The 21,991-nt window shown below is 41.4% G+C and overlaps 1 protein-coding gene across 1 annotated transcript in view; it reads left to right on the top strand.

Annotated features, from left to right (window-relative positions):
• bcam (basal cell adhesion molecule (Lutheran blood group)) overlaps positions 1-21,991 on the top strand; it is a 49,900-nt gene that overhangs the window by 15,928 nt on the left and 11,981 nt on the right. The window contains exons 2-6 of the mRNA XM_062422208.1: positions 17,809-17,936; positions 18,078-18,294; positions 20,113-20,186; positions 20,336-20,432; positions 20,643-20,825. Coding sequence (XP_062278192.1) covers positions 17,809-17,936; positions 18,078-18,294; positions 20,113-20,186; positions 20,336-20,432; positions 20,643-20,825 — 699 coding nt within the window. The remainder of the gene's footprint in view (positions 1-17,808; positions 17,937-18,077; positions 18,295-20,112; positions 20,187-20,335; positions 20,433-20,642; positions 20,826-21,991) is intronic.

Genomic DNA, 21,991 nt, shown 5'->3' with positions numbered 1-21,991 from the left:
GGAATTGAAATTATTCACGGTTGACATTTCCCTCCTGTTTCATTCTGTCATTTCATTTTCAAGCTCTCTCTTTTCAGCTCTCATTTTAATCGGGTAACTGGTGGACAGTGTTCTCCTTGTCTGTTTATTTCTGCATCTGTGTGTGCTTATGTGCATCTATCCACCTCTAATCCAGCCTTGGGCAGCTTTTGTCCCCTGCAGGCTCAATGTCAGCAGCCTGACTTTGATGTCAAGCCACAATTTATTCGTCTGTCTCTGTGGACTCCCCTGCTGTCCACATAATGTCAGGCAATCAATAATAATGTGACCTACCTATCTACCCCGCCTGCCCGCTGCTTTAGTTATTCCCCCCCTGGCCTGCACTGTTCCAATCTCTGACCTGCCCCTGCCCCTGAAAAAAACCCTCTTGTGCCCCCATCCTTCCCACTTTTAGCAATAATGCTTGTCTAGCTATGACAATAACCTCTCTGTCTGTTGCCGTGGTAACATGCCCCCCCACCCCCCCAAAAGCATAACCAAACCTCTTGTTGAAAAAAGTAGACAGTTATGAAAACAGATGAAGAAACAGAGCGTGGACGATAGAGAGATTCATAAAGAATGAGAGAATTAAAAGATAGGGTTGATCAGCTGGTTGTTCATGAATGTGTTTAATGACCCCCTGAACCCCCCTCCCTTCCCATGACCACTCCCCCCACACACCCCCACTGTATTTCTATAGTGGTAATAGAGAATGGAAGAAGACAGGTGTGCCATTATGGTGCAGATTAACAAAGAATGCTGGAAGGTTAACACAGATGGGAGTTGGCTCAAATTCTTATTTGTGTGCGCCTGCAAGCTCATATTCCCCCTGGTTTACGTTAAAATATGTGCACATATTACGTGATCTGCATGCCACTTATAATTTGTGTGTTTGCTCTGTCCATATGCTGAATGATATTTGAAATATGCTCACTGGGTGTGTAAATATGTGTGTGTGTGTGTGTGTGTGTGTGTGTGTGTGTGTGTGTGTGTGTGTGTGTGCATACCACAGCTTTCTTCCATCTCCTTGCCCTACCCATGTATGGGCGAGAGCAGCCCCTCACTATCTTCTCGTATCCAGCTTATCTACTGGCCTGTCTTGAAGTGTTGGTGCAGAAAATAGAAACTACTTTGTGGGAGTACATTCTCTGGCTTTTTTCTTTCCCCTGTGCGAAATATGCACTTCAAAATTCCATGAGACACAAAAGATAATATGGTGTGATGTGAGCAATGATGTATGATACTTTTAACTATATATCACAAGGCATTTTATCTTTTTTTATAATGAGTTATCTGCATGAGAACACTGTTGGCACCAGTCCGGGACAGAAGAATAAAGAAAGATTTGAGGGATCTGTCTGCATACAAATGAATGTGCAGCTACTGTATCTACAACTATAAATATATTGCAGAAAACTATGCAAGCACATTGGTGTGTATACAGTATTTCTGAGTGGATTTTCTCCACAGCTTGCATAGTACAGTGTGGTTGTTAGTGAGTCTCTCCAGTACCCAGCCTCTCAGCCAGTCTTACACCAGCCAGTCAGCCAACCATGTGGTCTCCCTCTCCAATCTAATTAAACTCACTGTGGTTCCAAACTCCAACCAGAAAGACTCAACCTCAATGCCAGACTATGTGTCAGCTGCTGCCAAGACATGTACGCTTGTGTGTGTGTGTGTGTGTGTGTGTGTGTGTGTGTGTCAGAGAGAGAAAAATTGAGAGAGAGAGGGGCTCATAACCATATTTACCTCTCATTTAACTCTGTCAAGACATAGTGTAGAAGAGACTGCCATGGCAGAAAAGGAGCAGTGGGGGAAAAAAACAAATTAAAATGTGCAAGAGCAGACAAAGATAGATCTACAGTATAGGGGTTACAGCATCAACCGAATTGCTTCGATAATATTGAGTATTGCAAAATCCCTTGACTTTCGGTACCAAATTTCGATACCTAGCAGGAGTGGAGCTGTCTGGAAAAAATGTAGCTTCTCAACATAAACAGCAATGGTAGAGGCAGCAGCAGTAACAGGAACAGGAAGTTGGACCAACACGTAAACTGCAAACAAGTTGAAGATGCATTAAAATATTATTATAATATTATTGTAACGTAACCACTGTGAAACAATTGGAAAATCAAGTTTCACCAGTCTGATTCACTGGCTTTCTTGCTACCACCACTCCTTGTCTTCATTCACGGTCTAGCTCGCTTGACCACATATGAAACTGCTTTGAGTGTGTAAAAATACCAAGGAGCTGAAAATTAATATTGAAAAATTTTGATCAATACCCAGCCTTACTACAGTAGGCAACGGTAGACAATCTATTGCAAGCGAGGTACAGAGGGAGTTTGGTGGATTTAGGAATCAAGAAGAAGAAAGAGAGGAATGCAGGAGAATAATTAACTCTGAATTATTCTATCTCTGAGGGATCAGGCGGATTAATAGGGGCTTTGGTTTGGATTCTGCACCTTTCACTCAGTTTCAGCATGGGAGTCTGGTTCCTGTATGTGAACGTGTGTTTGTGTGTATGTGCATGTATGTGTGCGCATACTGGTGTCCGCATGTGCCTCGTTGTGCTCCAGAAGGCTCCGTGTGTCTGTGCCAGTGGGCTTGTGACCATATCTGCCAGCCAGCCAGCGATTGTGTGTGTATTGATGTGTGACTTCGTACCCCCCACTTACTGAAGTTCATCCAAGCATTATAAGTTAATCCGCCATAATAGGCAAAAAGACAGAAAATAGATGGGGGTGGGAGGTAGGGGAGAAGGAACATGGGTGGGAGGTGGGGCATCAAAAAGTTGTGAGTGTGTTTCTGTGTGTGTCTAACAGTCTGCTGTGTGTGAGGTATGCAAGGCAGGAGTCTACAGATTCAGGGCTAGACAGACCGTTCTAAATCTCCAGCTTATACTCTGTTTTGGGACAGCGAGTGTTGATAGCCTAGGAGGGCAGACAGCTCATGTCGCTCAGATGAAATCATGGCTTTGGTCGCCTCACTATCGCAACTATAAATCCCAAATATGATAAGAAAACATTGATTTAAGAGTGAGGCATGTTTTTTTTCCCTTTTTTTCACGAATGAATCATTGATGAAGTATTAAGAGGTAAGTAAGATAAGTGGAAACCTAGTGGTTTAGCTGACATATGTAGGTCAATGGTGGCAATTCATTAGCATTGGTTATGGAAAGAGCAAAAAAAACACTTTTGTTCAGGGTAGTTTGCCAGGCTGGAAGTCATATATTCCTAGCACACAATGAATGAGTTCAACCTTTAGCTGGGATTTCCCGTATCTCTCTACCTCCCACTGAGTGTTGCCACTGTCAACACTGTATAAGACTTGTTTGTCCAAGACAGGAGGGAATAGAAAGGGGGAAAGAAGGAGGAGGGAAGAAGGAGAGGGAGGAGGGCGAGATGGCAGGTGCAAGGGTAATTTTGTGATGGTTGAGGAGTGGAGGTGGGCTTTACCCTGCATGTCTGGAGGCAGTGACCCGTACTGTATACACCCAGTCTCTCTATGATTTGATTACTGCTATCTTTCTCTGTCTCTTAAGTGTGCTGTTTTTGTTTTGTTTTGTTTTCCACTGTGGCCTTGCTTGAATTCAACCAAGATTTCCAAGCTTCTGTTAACATGCACTCGAATATGTTTTCAGCAACACACACACACACACACACACACACACACACACACACACACACACACACACACACACACACACACACACACACACACACACACACACACACACTCTCTCCTTTTCAAGCTTTTGTTTCCACACTCGTGTCCTTTTTTTTCCCCCTTCGCCCTATCTCTCTGCCAGGGTTTACTCCTTCCTCTCTATCCCTCTATCTGTTCTGCACACACAGGCTTAGCCAGCCTACTGAACACGATGGCCTTTTTTTTTTAATAAATTTTTTATTGAGGAATGGATGGATAAGAAAACAGCAAAGGGATAAGGGATGAGGAGAACGTGAAAGAAAGGAATGAATCAACGCATACTCCAGTGGCCTGTTATCTCATTACAGCGGTGCCGGCTTGTCACGCCCGGCTGACTGGCCCCCTAAGGAGTGCCCTCGCCCCCTTATAAGACCCCCTTTATTCAGCAAGTGCTCTCGTATTTCAGTTTGGGCACAAAGAAGGGCAATTCTCTCTGGTTTCTGAGCTGTCCACACCAGATTTGTGTATCCTGGCTCCACCAAGGCACACATTAGAACATACAACAGGAGCACGGGCACACACACAGAAGCCTTGTTAGTCGCTAGTTATGAAATGATGCTTGCAGATAATGGAGACTAATAGGGAGAGTGAATATCCATTTGTTCGGCCATTTTCTCCCTATTCCAACCCTCTTGTATGGTCCCATGTGGATATTAGAAGAGGGCTTCAAGAGGGAACTGCTGTCAGCTGAAGTAGTGGAAATGATGTTCCTCTCACTGGCTTTTCTCTCCCTTCTGCCAGAATGAAGGCTCATTAGGAGTGAAGGGAGGGCTGTCTCCAAATGAGATGGGCCGAGTGCTACTCAGCACTCCTACAGAGAGAGAGAATTGAGAGACAAGAGAGAGGAGGAGAAAGACAGTGATAGAGCACATATCAGAGAGAGAGAGGGGGGGATGGAGAAAAAGGGATTTTGATTAAGTGGAGCAACAAAAGAAGACACAGGAAAAATATACACAACCACGGCCAACGGCGCCGCTTTAATTAATGCATCAAATAAAGGCAAAAGTAGAAAAGTCAAACTACTACCACACTTTGCAGGCTAATCCTAAAAATGCATATTTCACCTGGGAAAAAAGCATCCATTTTGTTGTAAAAATAATAATTCACACTAAAAAGTCAATAGGAAGACAGCTGAATCTCTTTTTCTGCCTTTTTTTTTTTTCCCCAAAAAGTGTTTTCCCTGTTTCCCTTGTGAAACAAGACCAGAGTTATTAAAATCGTTGTTTTGGTGTGAAAAACGCCAGTTTACTGTGGATTGAAAATCAAATAGAGGAGATGAAATGTGTGCAGATAAAGCAGGTTTCGGGTTTAAGCCAGAATTCCTAAATTTAAAAATTTACTATCTCCACAAGGCACAAGATCAGGAAGCAAAGTACAGTAGCACCTTGGTGTTATTTATCCATTGCCTCTTTGTTCATTCACATTGTTTATCTCAGTGTGTGTGCCTAGCCTGTCCACGCAAGACCCGAACTTTTGCCAGGCCAACAAAACACCTCGGTGCTACAATTCGACATGCAATGACTACTGGGAGAAAAAAGGGGTGACCGAGTTGTTTGAGCTGTTGAGATATGAAGGGCAGGCAGTTGTGTTTGTCCGTGTGTTTCACTGTGTAAATACTGTAAATAGGCTACTATAAATGGAACTTGAGACATTCATCCCTAGACTCATCAGTATTAAAATATACATGACTTGGCAGGACGGCCTGTTTCAGCCTTACCGTGTGTGTGTGTGTGTGTGTGTGTGTGTGTGTGTGTGTGTGTGTGTGTGTGTGTGTGTGTGTGTGTGTGTGTGTGTGTGTGTGTGTGTATGTATGTGTGTGAGTGTGTGTGTGTGTGTGTGTGTGTGTGTGTGTGTGTGTGTGTGTGTGTGTGTGTGTGTGTGTGTGTGTGTGTGTGTGTGTGTGAGTGTGTGTGTGTGTGTGTGTGTGTGTGTGTGTGTGTGTGAGAGAGAGAGAGAGAGAGCATTTGATAGTAGGGTCCAGGGTAGAAATTTGACACACACAGAAAAACATGTTGGCCTACTTTCACCTCGCCTTCACCTTACAACTTATCTCAAATCTTATTTCCCCTCTGGAACAAAAGTGTCTTGGTCTGTTTGTTTTTTTTAATCTTAATCAAACACACTATAAGCTACTGTGTTCTTGAGGACACACACGTACACAAACACTGGATGTAATGGACACACTCCAGTGGGGTTCTTATTACAGTAAATGGGCATAAGAGCTACCTTACTCTGCTTATTTATCCTCACAGTGTGCTAGGAAATGACTTGCAGAATGAATTGATTCAAGGATAGGGAGAGGGGAAGCGAGAGAGACGGCAGGGGTGGCAGCACTTTGTCCTAACCCTTTTAGCGAGATTAGTTGTAGTCTTAATGTCTTTCCTCTTATTTATACTCTGAGCCAGCCTTTTTCCTTGCTCGCTCGATCGCTCCTCTCTCTCACAATCTGTCCTGACTGTAAAAGACAGAGGTGTCAATAATGTTTCATTTTGAAAAATACAAAACAATCGGAACAAAGCAGACTTTTTGAATCAAGTTTTGAGTCCAGTCTAAGTCGATTTGAAAGTATTTCCGTAACAGCAGTGACCCTTTTCTGTGCTGCATCGTTGCCACTAATCCAAAACAACCTGGAGCCATATGAGTTTCACCTTTGATAAAAACAGAATGGAAGGACAATGAATCCTGAGGACATCCTTTCTTGTAGACATGATTCTTTATTTCTCTCTTTCTTTCTTTGCACCATTGGTACCCTAACAAAGACTATCAGGTGATGGACCACAAGGATTTTTAAAAAAATCCTTTGCACCTGTGTCAAAATACAGTCCATTGAGAAACCTGTGCGAATTATCAGTTGCACCAAAAGGCACCATGTTACCTTTTCAATAAATTATGTGGTCTAACAACAAATGATGTTGGTTGCATCACAGAAAATGTAGGATCTGCTGTGTTTGGTGCTTAAACCAAAGAAAGAAAGGTAGGAAGTCAGATTATCTCAGAAACTCCGGATTCAATTTCTCTTCTCTATCTCTTGGGAGTCATCGGACTTTATGGAAATACAATAGGCTACTAAATCACCAGGAGTGCCACTTTCAGAAAATTTAGCACTTCATTGAGATATATCGCTCGCCTTTTGTCAAAATCTAGCCAGTCATGTAAAATAATTTACATGAGCAGAGTGTTTAGAATATTTGCTCCTCAGTTGTCAATCCTTTGTCATCCATCAATCAATCCATCCATCCATCCATCCATTATCTTTCCAGGGCAGCCCATGCCCTTATGGGCCCTGAGAGGAATTTATAATATTTACAGCCTCTCTCATCATGAATACACCTCATTAGGATAACCCATTATGGATGCCAGCAACATTAGCGGCAACATATGCAAGCAGATTGCCTCTGCCAAACACTGCATATCATTCAGGCCCATTAAAGCAAGTCATTTACCTTGATAAATAGGTAGAGGCAGGGGGGAATGGAAAAGATGCACATGGGACCCTCACTTCATCTCACTTCTTCTCCTTTGTTCTAATTTTAATTCCTCCATGTATGAGGCTTTCTGTGCATATTTTCCCTTCTCTAGTTTTATGCTCATGCCTGCATTTGCATTAGTTTTCTCCTTTTTTCAACCCTCTAGCCTTCTGAACTTTTAGACCAAACTTTGCATCGCACTTCCTAATGTTATCTAAGTCAAACCCTACTTGTTCCCTTTTCTGCCTATCCCTCCATTCCTGCCTGCTCTCTCCTCCTGTATCTAAATTTTATTTTTTGCCAGGGGCTTTGTTTCAAGGAAGGAGGGAATAGCGAGAAAGAGTAGGCGAAAAGGGGAAGAAAAGGACAGGGTGTGTTAATTGGAGTGCCTGAGGCAAAAAGAATGGAAGGAAGAGGGAGAAGAGGAAAAGAGGCCCGTATTCAGGGGGCCCCGAAACATTAAATATTAACACCTTTTCTCATCTCTGCCCCTTCAGTGACATCCACTGATTGGGTTTTCTCTCAGTCGATCAGGACACACAGACTCTCTCTCTTTCACTAAATTGAGACCCCTGAAAATGAAAGGTGGCCAGGAGGAGACGTGGTGCGGTAATTGGTGGGCCCTCTCTGTTTTGTGCCCTTTGATTTGAAAAGTAATGAAATTCTACTTGATATTTCTATCCAGTCTTGCATGTCATTCACTGCTCTGCCCTTTTTTTTTTGTCACCACCATGGTATTAAGACCTAAATGCGAGCTCTAATAGGAGCAAGACATTGGCTATTGTCATGCTAACTCACTTTTAATGGAGTCACATATAATGGTACCAGATTGTGTCAGCTAAAAGATATTAACTTTATAAATGGCCCAGATATTCTGTGTGAGAGATGAGTTCAATTTTACACAGTTAGCTCTAATGGGGAAGGACACTCACTAAATCCTTTGGTTTATCAGTGAGACCATATATCAAAGCTACTTTTGCAGAAGCACTTGCGCAGCGCTAAAACACAAGAGTCACAAGACTAGTGTATTCATAGCTCTATTTATAATGTCTTTATAAGATGTCTATTTTTTCAACCACTTTATTTTGCAGAATGGAGCGAAAGACTGCAATGTCAGCAGTGTGAATTCAAATTTGCTTGTGCCCTTTTGTCTCAGTTTTTCTTTTTGTTTTTCTTCTTCTACCATCTATTCCTGTCCTCATTTTCTTCTCCTGACTCACCAGCTCATGTTGGAAGAGGACAAACACACCCACTCTCATCCCAGCACCCACACTCCCCCCTCACACACACAAACACACTCATTGACCACGCAGCTCCAAACTCTCGTGTTTGAATGGGGTTGACTTCTCACCCTGTTGCCAGGACAACAGGACTGGAGAAGCGGAATCTCCCGCTCGACAAAAGAGTTTGTGAGAGACCGACCTTGTAGCCCACTTCACACTGTTTGTCTTGAGCCCCTAAACTGCCGTGAGATGACACAACACACACACACACACACCCGTAAAGCTGTGATTTATCTGTCGCTACTGCACACACTGTGATGTTACCTCTCTGCCCTCCGCTCTGTCTTGCACAACACACACTGTCATAGACAAAGAAATGCACACACGCAGCTTGACAGGCACGCATCATTTGCCGAGTCATTGAACTGCTATGACTTGGGGTTCTGCATTTTATTGTAGGATACACAGATGCTAATATTGTTGGGTTTATAGCTGTAGAGAAGACAGATGCGTACCCAGACTAATTGCTAATAGCCTTATGTTTGACTCAGCTGCATTACGTCAACGTCAAGTCCCTGAGAACATCAAATCTCTTCTAAACTAATGTTCTTGTCTCTTTCCTCTGACTCTGTCCTCTGCCTCTCCTTCCCTATTTTAAATTAAGCACAGCTTATGAATCCAAATGAAGGTAAATCTGTTTTAAGTGCTAATCAAATCAACTCAGTCAAGTCATGCTTTAGATACTGAATGTAACACAAAGAACAAATAGAAGAAAGTTGATAGAAAAAGCATAAAAAGAACATAAAACTGCAGCCTGACAGAGAAGACAAATGAAACTAATACAAAAACTTTAGATGACTGATGACAATAAAGGCTACACGATTCTTATCCAACATATAATAATAGTTTTTCCCTTGGCAGTCTTACAGTCGCTCCTATACCCCCATCTCCTCTCTTCTCTCCATAACAGACACACAGTAGCTAGGTAGGCGGTTTTTAGTGCCGATAAATAAACAAAGTGGTAAAACATATTCTCTTCTGCTATACTCAAACGACCTCTATAACCAGCTGCAACCTGAATGTGTGAATGTGTGTGTGTGTGTGTGTTGCCGCAGGGTCCCAGGTGTAGATTTTACTTCAACTCAGGTGGTACCTCAGTACAAGCCCAGACAGAAAGACAGACAGGCCCATCTTTATCCTGTAATTGTAGTACAAAGGCTCATCATGTGGTATCTGCACATCCGGGATCAGTCGATCTCACCTTTAATCAAGACCCCCGCCTGCCAAACTCAAACAGATATCACATGTTACCCTCATAAAACACACAGCAAATCTGGTAAAAACCACCAGGCACCAAGCGTCAACAGATTTTATTGCGTTTGACTCCAATTAAAGGCCCAGATACCATCTTTGAAGCACAATAAACCCCCACTATCGACTTGGAGTTATGGCTGTAGCTTTTGGCTAGCTTGTGAACGGTCAGAAGAAATGTATGACACTGAGTCTGATTCCCTGATTGCTGTAATTGTTTTTTTTTCGGGGGCTGCTGTTCATGCGTTACTGGAATGAATGCGTTGCTTTAAAAAAGTTTCTTTCAGTAGTTTCTTGTGAAGTTAATTACTGTCAAACACTAGTTGTTTGACTGTTTAGTAGAAGGTGGTGAACACCCAATTTCTCTTAAAGTCCCAAAAATGTTGTATTTTCTGAAAATCTAAGCAAACATAGCATATACCCTACCATATACAGGAATTGCTTGGAGAAAAGTTAATCAGAGACTTCTATGACTGTAGCATGAAGTCACTTTTATTGCCTTTCTTTTCCAAATTCTCCATATTTTCTTGTCTCCTTGCTTCCTCCTCTCTGGCCATTTCTCTCTGTCTTCCACACCATTGAATACAGTAAAGGATAGCATGAGTCTAATCAGATACTAGTCAGTACTTCCACCCCAAAGGTCAACACTTGGCATGACACCAAAGACCCAAGACAAGTCTACTATGCATGGCTCTACAGTTGTATAGAGACACGCACCATTAGACGTATCCAGGGAGACAGACAGTGTGTATATACTGTTTCTATTTCTGTCTGGTTTTCATAGCATGTATATGTATTTATTTTTTGTCTCCCTGGTTGCCAAATAGTTTTACTTCTACAAACTGTAGTTCTGCATGTTTTTGCCAATTGGGAAACTTCCTCTCTCTCCATGTCCGTCACTCTCTCTGTAGTGTCTCACTTGGCCTGTCTTTCACTCCCTCTCTATGTGGCATTCATTGTTAGTGAGCGTGTGTGTTTTGCAGCAGCTGCTGGTCCTGCGCTGCACCTGTTCTTGTCTCATCAGTCAGGCGTTGATGGACTTCAGGCCTTACATGGACCCCCCCTGACACTGGCAGTATGACCCAGCCTGCCCCCACCGTACACACACACACACACACACACAGATGCACTGGCACATACACATATATCACACAGTATATATATATATATATAACCTCAGCCCACTATTCAACTCAAACTGTCAGCTATTCAAACAATGTAAGGGATTTTTCCCCCCCTTTTTCTCCTGCTGTAACAGAATTGCACTGCAATATTTACAACTTTGAACAACATACAGTCATTTTAACAACATTAACAAAGCAAACACCATCCTCTTTACTGTTAACGCCTACTGAAGAGGGTTTTTTTCCTGTTTAGTTTTGTTCCTCATAGCTGGTCCTCTTGGGCAAATTTTTGAGATGGATTGAGTTGTCTGGCAAATCTCTGAAACTCACTGAGCAAACTGAATTTCCTGAGTAGTGCAAAGTCTTCCCATATAGCTGGGCACGCACACTAATATGAGCGCTTAACGAATGTGAAAAGTTTGAGTCAGATCCAGTCTTATAATTGCACTTTAAGGACCTTTTTTTACTTTTTAATTGTATTGTTGTATACATTTGTTTTTTCTCATATCACTATCTTTTTGAGCTGCTGTAACAATGAATTTTCCCCACTGTGGGATCAATAAAAGTTTTATCTTATCTTATCTTATACTCCCATACACAGACCCTCTGGCTCATGATGGGGATAATCACTCCTATGAGTCAGTCACTGTCTGATAGTAGCCATCACCACATTTTGTGTGTCATGTGTGGCAGTAGATGTCTCTAGCATGAGAGTTTAATAAACGTTCAGTGATTAATTTCAGCCCTGGATAGACTAGATGAATGAGCTGTACATTATGTATCAGGCTCTGTTGTTCTTTCAGGTAATCTAAAGTAACTGTACTTATACTATTGCATCTGCTTTGGGATAGGGGGCAAGAATCATGGCAAACAGAAGATTCTGTGAAGATGCTGGATCACAAAATAGGTCTAGTTTAAAAAAGAATAAGAAAAAAAATCTTGCTTGCTGTTGTCTTTACTGTCAACAATCTCAGTTGGGATTACAAGGTTGCAGGAGTAAACACAAGTAACCCAAGCTGACCAATCACAGTTTTTGTTGTCTCCACATGGTTTATCTGTAGACACTGTAAACCTGATGTTTAGTAGGTTTTTTGAAGAGGTGCAAAAAACTGCACAGCCTATCCTTGGTAGCTACACCGTTAATTCTTAATAAATATGTATAAATTTAGCATGAGATGTCAGCAATGTTGATTAAAACAGAAAAGGCAGTTTTAAGAAGACTGAGAAGTAATTCTAAATATATTGGCAAAGGTGTTGATCAGTGGAAAGTGATGAATAAAAAAGTGCAATTTATTGTGATATCATGTTTTTTTAATGACCTTGTGCTGTAGGTGACTCAGTCCTCGTGACATTGACACTGTGTCTTCTGCAGCAGGAGGCTGTTTGCTTTGCCAACAGCCAAGCACACTAATCCTGTTAGTGGCCAAGGATGTTTTGGACCACACACATGAACACACACACCTCTTGTCCTTTTCAGCTTCATACTCACCACATAGATCCAGTCTGCCGTACAGTGTTGTCACTGGCACTGGTAAAGATCTTTATGCTCTGTCTCTGTGATACATGCTGACTGAAATCTAACACACTTCCCCTGCAACCCCTAGCACCACCGTCCAGGTGTATACAGTAGATTTAAATAAAGCTGCGTCACTCAACAGCCAAGCACTGTTTGGGTTAGTGTGTGGAGACAGGCAAGTATTATCAGTAAAAGGAAGTTCATGGTGTCTTCATAAAGAAGCTTTAGTTGACGAACATGTGTGACACTTATGTAGGTGAGGCTGGGTTTACACACGTATGTTGACTTTTTATTCCCTTCCTACCACTCTCCCCTTTCTTATTTTCTCTGTGCCTTTTTTTCCTATCTTTCATTCTAATTCTGTCTCCTTTTTTTTCTTTTTTTTTCTTTCAAACACACACATGCGCAGAAAAGGCACATGAGCGAGTTTGTGCACTGGGTATTAAAGAATGCTCTTTGAGAATGGGGGATAAAAAGAGGAGAATCGGAGAGAGAAAGAGGCTCCTGGTTTGATGTCCAGAATACGACAGTAGGTGAGGGGAGAATAAGAGAGGAAAGGAGGACAGGAGAGAGGATCCAGCTCGTTCTTTTCATAATGAGGGGGCACCCGCTTGTGTGTGTGTGTGTGTGTGTGTGTGTGTGTGTGTGTGTGTGTGTGTGTGTGTGTGTGTGTGTGTGTGTGTGTGTGTGTGTGTGTGTGTGTGGGTGAGAGAGAGAGAGAGAGAGAGCGAGAGAGTAAAAGGGAAATAAAAGAGGCAGAGAGAAGAGTCGATGGAAAAGGCAAAAGGAGACAGACAGAGAGAGTATTGAAGATGGTTTCACATTAACTTTTCAGTAGATGTGGGACTGACACAACTCTCTGGGTCTCCTCCACTCTGCCATGCTGCTTTTGACTCCAGACTTAGATCTTTTTTTCTTTTTTTTTTCTCTTTTTACACACACTTTACTTAACCATAGCTTTTTGGGTTGGTTCATTTGCTCATAAATATCACATGCATTATAGATGTAGTGGAAGAGTGTATGTGCGTGTATGTGTGTGCATGCAAGTGTGTACAGGTCACAGTCTGACCGTCTCGTTCCCATCTGTCTCTCTACCCAGTCACACACCCCATCACACACCACCTCACACACACTTTCCCTCTCTTTGGCTAAATCCGATTATCTGGCCTGCGTCAGCTAACGAGACCCCCATGCAGCTAGTCGCCCACTCCAACACCCCTTGCCCCTCTCTTTTTTCTTTCTCTCTGTCAACACACACACACACACACACACACACACACACACACACACACACACACACACACACACACACACACACACACACACACACACACACACACACACAGTGACAGCCAACAGCTTGTGCCTCTAAATACACAAGTGCTGCTCTAGGCTCAGATTGGACAGAGGACTCCCTAATTATGCTTTAATTGCCCTGCTCTGTCTGTCCAGCTGCCTCGTGTGTGAAACACAGAGCAGCAGCTTGATTGATCACTTTGGACCAAAAACATATTGTGAAATACACTAATAGATGTGTGTGTGAGAGAGAAAAGAGTGGGAGTGAGACAAAAAAATAAATATGAGAGACAGAGAGGGACTCTCAGTACTGCTTCTTAGTAGCCGTGTTTACATGCAAATAGTGACCTAGTTACTGACCAACTCCAGTTGAAAAACAAGTGTATGTCACTTGGTGAGATAACATTTAACTGATAAGAATACAGACAGTAAATCATCCAGACATCTTCAGATGATCATTCTGCGCTTTAGACAGCCCTGACTGATAGTAGGCGACTGCTGTTAACCTATGAAAGATAAAATAGGAACTTGTATCAGCATTAAAAGTCTGTGCTCAGCTATTTTTATTATATTCCACGCTATGCCACGCTGTGCCTTTTGTCTGGCACATTTTTGAACAATGTGCACAAAATAAGATACACACTAACTCACAGCTGTGCCTTTTGGAAGTGAATGTCATCAGTATTGTGTGACTTGCACAGCTAAGTATTAGTAAGCAACAGATGAATACAGGATTGCTTATTTGAAATACTTTCATCAGCTTTTTACATATAAAACTCTACAGGCCTTGGTTTAAAAAGCAAATAGCTTAGTTATTCAATATTTTGTCTTCTTCATTTTCAGATGTTACCTAGTTTTTTTTCATACATCATTGATACCATGTTATTGATTCATTTTACTAAGTTACAGAATATTTGTCTAAAGTTATAGATAAGTAAGTATGTAAGTATAAGTATGAAAGGCTGCAGATACTAGCCACCTCGTCCCTTATTCATTGTTTTGTTCCTAAGCTTGCATTGCATCTTACATAAATATGTACCCATACAAACATTTGCACACATACAGTTTCAGATGTTGACATGGCTGTACTAACCAGCAAAGTTGGAGTAGCTTCTCCAGTGCGCTCCACTGGATTTCTCACAGAGTTTAAAAGCTTACCCTTGAGTTTACATGTGTTTTTCAAAAAATCAAATTAGTTGAGTAACCGAGTTAAGACTCTGGCTCTCTATGCATGTGCCAGTAAAGTCACTTGATTTTATGTGGTATGTGTGAGAGTGTGTATTTTTCCCATGCGCCACTCAACAGGACTCTTAAATCCTGAGTGCTGCCTAAAAGCGCAGGGCTTCGTTTACTCACATTTTTACTTGTCTGGCTTGCTGTTTGTGTTGGCGCAGAAACAGAGAAGGATTTTCATTCGGGCTGCATCCCTCTTACAAACTCGGAACATGAAAATCTGTTTGTAAAACTAATGTTGGTTCGCTTGAGAGCTGCTGAGCTGATAAATATTCACAGAAAGTATGTAACAAAAAACAAAAAGGATAAAAATAGAGCAATGTGGAAGTGAAAAAGTAAATTAAGAAGAAGTGAAAGAATACAGTGGGCGACAGAGACATGAGATCTTTTCAACAAATGTCAATTTTTGAATGAACTTTGACCCCTGTGTCCTTCGTGGGTCATGGTGAATCATAACATCGGACCCTGCCTGGTTGAATGTCTCACACAAACACACTCTTTTTTTCCACTGACATACATGAATGCACACAAGTCAAAAATACACACAATGAGCGACCACAGTGTGTATTTTTGACAGCTCTCCTTATTATCTCCCCTATAAGTGCTCTCTGCCTTCTTATTTTCACCTTCCTTCCTTCCCGCCTTTTCGTCCTCACACTGGAGTGATAACAAGGAGGCCATGCCTCAGCTCCTCTCATCTCATTTTTAAGACATTTTGAGCAAACACTCTTTCATCTTCCCCCGTCTGCATTTCTCTGCCCTGTTATTAAAACTAGCCTGTCAAACAGCTATGATTCCCAGAAGTCCATCCTCCCCACTCTCGCAACAAATAAATTATTTAAGTATAGATTTAGTAGTCCAGAAACTGATGACATCATTCATTTATGTTATTATACAGAACATGAAGCTGGGTTGTTTATTAGTAACATGTATTTTTAGAATGTGAATATTGGAGTTTAGATTTCTTGCTTTTAATGATACCCAATTTGGTGTTTAGGTTTTTGGGGAATGTTGTTGAGTGGTTGTTTACTGTAGCTTCACTGATGCATCCATTATTTACAATGCATACTCATTTTTCTATTTGTAGTTTTAATATGAAAGTACTTTATCTTACAGTAAATATGGCTCCGTTCCCTTATAATCAGCTAAGTATGCCTGGCAAGCACTATCTTTCATGTCAGCCTGTACATGCGTACCTAATTGCATAGACTATGAAATATGCAGTCCATATGTTGATTTGATCATCAAAGATTGGAAAATATATTAGGTAGTTTAGCCCCAGCTCCTTAAAACAACATTGTCATTTTCTTTGCAGCTCACAACACACTGATATCCATTGACTGCCATCTGATTTATGACACTGTATGTGCTGCAGTGACTTCATTAGCAGAAATGGAGCTCCATCCTTTCCTCCAGTTCTCCATCCTTCCTCTCCATCTCTGTAATGCAATCTTCTTGTGACATTGTTTCTCCATTGCTAGATATACAGAGAGCTATGGTGTTCCCTATCCCCACAGGAACCAGTTCAGGTCTGACCCGTGCCCTAGCTGTATACTCTACCATTGAGATCTGGGACACTGTTGTGCATCCTAATGTCTCTACTGAATGGAGAACACTGACAGTGCCGGTCACAAGGACCTTCCAGCTTCCCTTTGTGTCCCGTAACAAATTTTACCGCTGTTCATTCACCTTTAAGGGAAAACCCCTGTAGGCTTAAGAGGTAGCTTTGAAAAGTTGGTAGCTTGCTCCTTTGTGGAGAACTGTTGTTGTAGTTTGTTTGGATCAAAGAAACTACACAAGAATCCAACAAACACCCAGAGTAATGACAAAATATATCAAAATGGCCACATAAACTTCTCAGAACAAATCTTTTGCTAACAAATCGCTTACTTTACTGCTGATTTGCAACTCTTGGCAGAAATTTAAAGATATGTATCCAATCCCATAGATTTTCGATCGAGAATTCCTTTAATATGTTGGGATTTCACATATTTTCTGTTCTAATAATTATTGGCTGTTTGAAGAAGAAGATTTGTGGTATTCTGCATCAAGGGTGGGATACAGTATAATCATGTGTGCGTGTGTGTGCATGTGCGTGTGTACGTGTGTGGTCGATGGGATTACCTTCTGGCATCACTCCGGTGTCAGTTGTCATCTCTGGAACTTTACAGTTGTGTATCTGTTTACAGTATTGTGTGGGTGGACATCGCACGCATGAATGTGTGTCTGTGTACTGTACATGTGTTTCCAGTGAGGGAGGCGCTGTGCCTAAAAGCGTGGGGTAATCACCAATCGAGAACTCTTGTTGTCGCTTGTGAATGTGCTGTGTGTGTGAGGGGTGATGAGTGCGAACAGCCCAAGGCATTGCAAGAAAAGGCGTGCTCTAGCGTTGATAAAATCCAACATGGACGCCTCAAGAATGTCCCCGGTTCTCGTAAAGCAGTGTTTGAACAATCAGATGCCCTGAGGATATTAAACAAACCCACAGGCTTTCAATCTAATACCAAAGAGACAAGTTGTAGTCATTGTGTTCTTATTATTTGTCTTTCCCTCTCTCTCGTTTCCTTCTGTCCCTCTTCGAGAGGCCATGTACAGTACCTAACTTTATAAAATCCAGGGTTGAACATCACCATTACTACCATGCAATACTTTTGTAACATCAGCCTTTCACATCATAATGCGGTGTTGTCAATTAGACCATTAGATCTTAGTATGAGTTGTACATATTTACCTCTACCATTTTCAACCATTCAATATTACATTTTTGAGTTGTTATTTCCAGCTGTTTTTTTCATGAAACAAACTGGTATAGGTGTTGTATGGTCAAATGAAGTCTTTAAAATGTCTTCCTATTGCTTGTGTGTTTAATTACATACTTCTTTCTAACCTTGTTTATGTGTTTATCTCTACAGTATGCAGCGGGGCTGTGACCATGAAAGTGGCTCCTAAAGTGGAGGTGTTAAAAGATGAGACTGCCAAACTGCCCTGCAGTTACACTGTCTTGCCATCATCAAGCAACACTATTGTTGAGTGGTACATTGTAAGTACTATCCAGATTTTGATAATCTTCCAAATTCAAATATCACACTTATTTTAGATTGAATTTGATGTCTTGAGATTATTCCTCATTGTTCTCTCGCCCCTTTTTCCCATATCCTCCTTATTCCATCTGCCCATTCAGGAGGAGCAGGAAACCAGGAAGCGTGTGGCTTTCCGCTCTGAGGGTGGCGAGGCAAAAAGTGACGAGAATACTCCCCTGTCTGGCCGGGTTACCATCGGAGAGGACTTCACCTTGACTATTACCTCTGTTCAACCCTCTGATGAACTCATCTTCTACTGCCAGGTCACTGCTGGCCCCGCTGGGGTCGGAGATGCTTCCACTATGCTCAAAGTCTTCCGTGAGTCAGCCAGTGCCCTTTGGCCTTTTATAACACCTCAACATGACCTTTTAAAAGCCACCACTCTCACCCCCTCCCACTCACTTTCCTAGGGTTGTTGACGTCTGGAATTTATGACTTAGTTTGGTACTGTCACTGCTGCTAAAGGTTTACGGCGTTAATCACATCTGCATGTGTGTTCATGCATACTACTTTCATTTAGAAGAGGCTTAATTGAACTTCATGCATGTAATGCATTTTGCTGATTGCATTTTGCACATAACACCATGCAATTTTTTTAAAATAAAAATAGCATCATGAGGTGTCAATTGTCACAATAGTCTTCATCTTTCAAGAACAGAGTAGACTTTTGCTAATTTTTTTTTATTTTTTATAATGTGCAGGACTTTGGAGCTTTTTTCAATGCCTTGGATTACCAGTTTCCTTTGATAAGTTCCCCAGAGGTCAATTAACCACAATCTAATCATTCTTGACACAATTGATGAATAGTTCAATCACACCTGTCATGTCTCATATATCTCGCCTTAATAACGGTCCAGATTTATCACCAAGGTGCCGAGGGCTGACCCTGGTAAAGGCGGGTGTGTCCTTGTCCCTCCCACAGCAACCTCTCAACAGACATTAATCATACTTTTTGGATTTAGTGGCCTCACTTAAATGAATAGGATTGATTTTCATGTTGGATTGCACTGATCAATCACTCTTAAATAGGGAGAATTTAGTGTTGGGAGAATAGCAACACAGAACTTTCTTACTTAAGATGAAGTCATCCATTAACATTTATGTACTCTGAGGCACTGAGGTTCAAAACACACTCATAAAATATGCTATTAATTGTGAATGGGCTAGGCTGTTGTGAAGAGCACAGTGTTTGACAATGCTTCAATGAAGTGCTATTTGACTTTGGTCTTTTTAGATGCACTTAGTACCCACAGCTGTAAGAAAACTGTCTCACAAACCAGCAATTATTCTTCATCCACATTGGACCACTTGACTCTCTGTGGGGTGAATTATATCGTGTCTGTCCGGCCTTAACTTAATAGGACTGAGTTATGAGGTCTCCTGAGGGTTCAGCTGTGGCATTGATAGCCTGGTTTCTCTCTCTAGTGAGGCCTACAGAAGAGAGTAAACAGTGTGTGTGCTCAGCAAAAACACACTATAACAGAATGAAAACAGTCCTGCCTCCATTTCTCTGTATTTTTGTGCTGTCTTAAATCTCATAATACGAAGTATAGGAGAGTTCAGAAGGTAAAGAAACCTATGTATGACTTTGAACAATTTCTCAAACTGTATGTGGAAAGGGAATGCATATTAAAAAATGCTACAGCAGCTTTCTGAGCAGCATGACAAAAACTACCAAAAACTTAAGTCGAGCAACTCTCAGTGAGATGGGGAGAGAAATACCCATTTACAGTTTATTTTCATTAGCAGTCGACAGCTGCAGGCATTGATAGCATGACCTTGCATATGAACAGGTGGAAGTGGGGAATAAAGCAGAGAAACAAGAGGGAACACACACCCGTGTTTGTGTGTGTGTGTGTGGGAGCCATAGAGAGGCGGAGTGTGGAGGTTTTCTTTTTTTTCTGTGACTTGACCCTTATCAGCGCATGTGAACCAGGCCACACTGGGATAATGTGAAGCAGGATATTTACTGCTCAGCTTAATTAAAAAGGTCAGCAGACATGCGGGTGCAACGACTTATATGGTTGTGGAGTCTGTGTGTGTTTGTGTCTCTGGGTTAAAGTTAAAGGTTCTCCTTCCAGTGAATCATAATGATTTAATAATGCATCCTCCTCCTCAACTATTTTTCTGTCTCAGTTGCTCCGGAGAAGCCAGAACTCACAAAGCCGTCAAGCCAGGCCATTTCTGTGGGAGAGACCACCAGCTCTGAGGTGTGTGTGTGTGTGTGTGTCTGTGTGTGCGGTTTTCTACATGTGTGTGTGTATATCCTGCATGTAAGTGCACTTTTCCTTATCTTAAAGACACATATTTTCCAACACTTCTTCCTGTGTTTATGTTTGTTTTTGTGCTTGTGTATCAGATCGGCACCTGTGTGACGATGAATGGACATCCCCAGCCTAGAATCATCTGGTTCAAAGATGACCAGCCCCTACCTGAGGTCAAGGACAGGCACGAGAGTATGTGTCCTCTGTTTGCTAGAATAAAGAGAAAGTTTAAATAATGTAATGATGAAAATATGGCCTTTTTTGATACTGTATAGAGCAGAGGATAATCTGCACATTCTCTGCAGTCATTCCATTAATTGATCATTCACTCAGTTAGTAAATCAATCAAATGCACTCAGCTAAACAAATATCTATCTTTCCTCCATCCCTCTTCTCTGTCAGAGACCTACATGATTCCCTCAGTGGTGAAGGAGGCCTCGGGTCTTTTCACTATCAAGAGCACCCTGTACATGCAGCCCACAAAGGCGGACAAGGACTCTCTGTTCCAGTGCACTGTTGAGTACAGCATGCCAGGAGACCAGATCAAACAGAAGAAGTCCAACAGCATCAACATCAACCTCAACTGTGAGTGGAGAGGAGGGAAGGGAGCAGAGAGCAGGTGGTGGTGGTGGTGTATCCAATGACTTTATTAACAAAGGTCTTCAACCAGTTGTCCTTTAGTTCCCTTTAGATGTTATGGAGGAACTGCAATAGGTGGCAAATAAGTGTATTTGAACAAATAATATTATTGTCAGATGTTTTCTTAGTACTGTGTTAAAATGGCAGCGATTGGAATTTGTGATCTCTGAACTTCGCTTTAGCTCTGCAAGCTAACAACTTCATTATCAGTAAACATTTCTTATCAGACCAGCGTGCTGCCCTCCTGCTGCACAAAAATGAAGGTGATCAAAACCAGGCAAATGTAGGATTAAAGAAAAAAAGGACTTTATAGGGTGCAGCTTTACTTTAAAAGACTAGAAAATAAATGTATTCTGTTGTGTGTTAGTTTCTCTGCGTTTTTTTAAACTTTACTGCTCAATGAGCTATAAATATATTATAGAATATAAAACACATATACCAGTTGTATAACCTGATATATTATTTAAAGTAGGGCTTGTAGGGTTCATTATTGATTCATGTGCTGATTGTTTTCTTGATTGTTTTATCTATGAAATATCAGACAATAATGAACAAATCCTTGTTATAATTACACCCAGCCTTTGGTGCCATCTTCATATGTCTTATTTATGCAACCTATGGTCATAAATCCAAATATATTCAGTCTACCATCATGTATGACAAAGAAAAGCATAAAGTTCTCACATTTGAGACACTGGAATTAGCAAATGTCAATGCTCAAAAAATGACTAAAACAATTATTCAAACATCAAAATAGTGGCCGATTAATTTTCTGTCCATCAATTTATTGACAAATAGTTGCAGCTCAAATTTAATGCCATGAATATGTGGTGTGGCTCCTCAGTTTTGACATTTGTTCCACAAATAGTTTGAAGATCTCTGAGTTTTAAAAATGAATTTATAAACTTAGAAAGTAAGCTTTTCTTTGTTATTTGTTCTTTAAAAATCACCATTGTCCATTGGTGTTATTTCTTCACCCACTGGACCCATTTTGAAACCAACCACTGTATAATGTAGTTTTCAGCTAAAGAGATATAATGAAGAACGGAAAGAGGAGGCGCTGGGAAAGTAAAACATCCTCTCTGGAATGCACTGCAATGATATATAGTGTG

This window comes from Scomber scombrus, chromosome 7 (assembly GCF_963691925.1).
Source record: "Scomber scombrus chromosome 7, fScoSco1.1, whole genome shotgun sequence".
Classification (NCBI taxonomy): Eukaryota; Metazoa; Chordata; class Actinopteri; order Scombriformes; family Scombridae; genus Scomber; species Scomber scombrus.
This window is presented reverse-complemented; position numbering and strand designations above follow the sequence as displayed.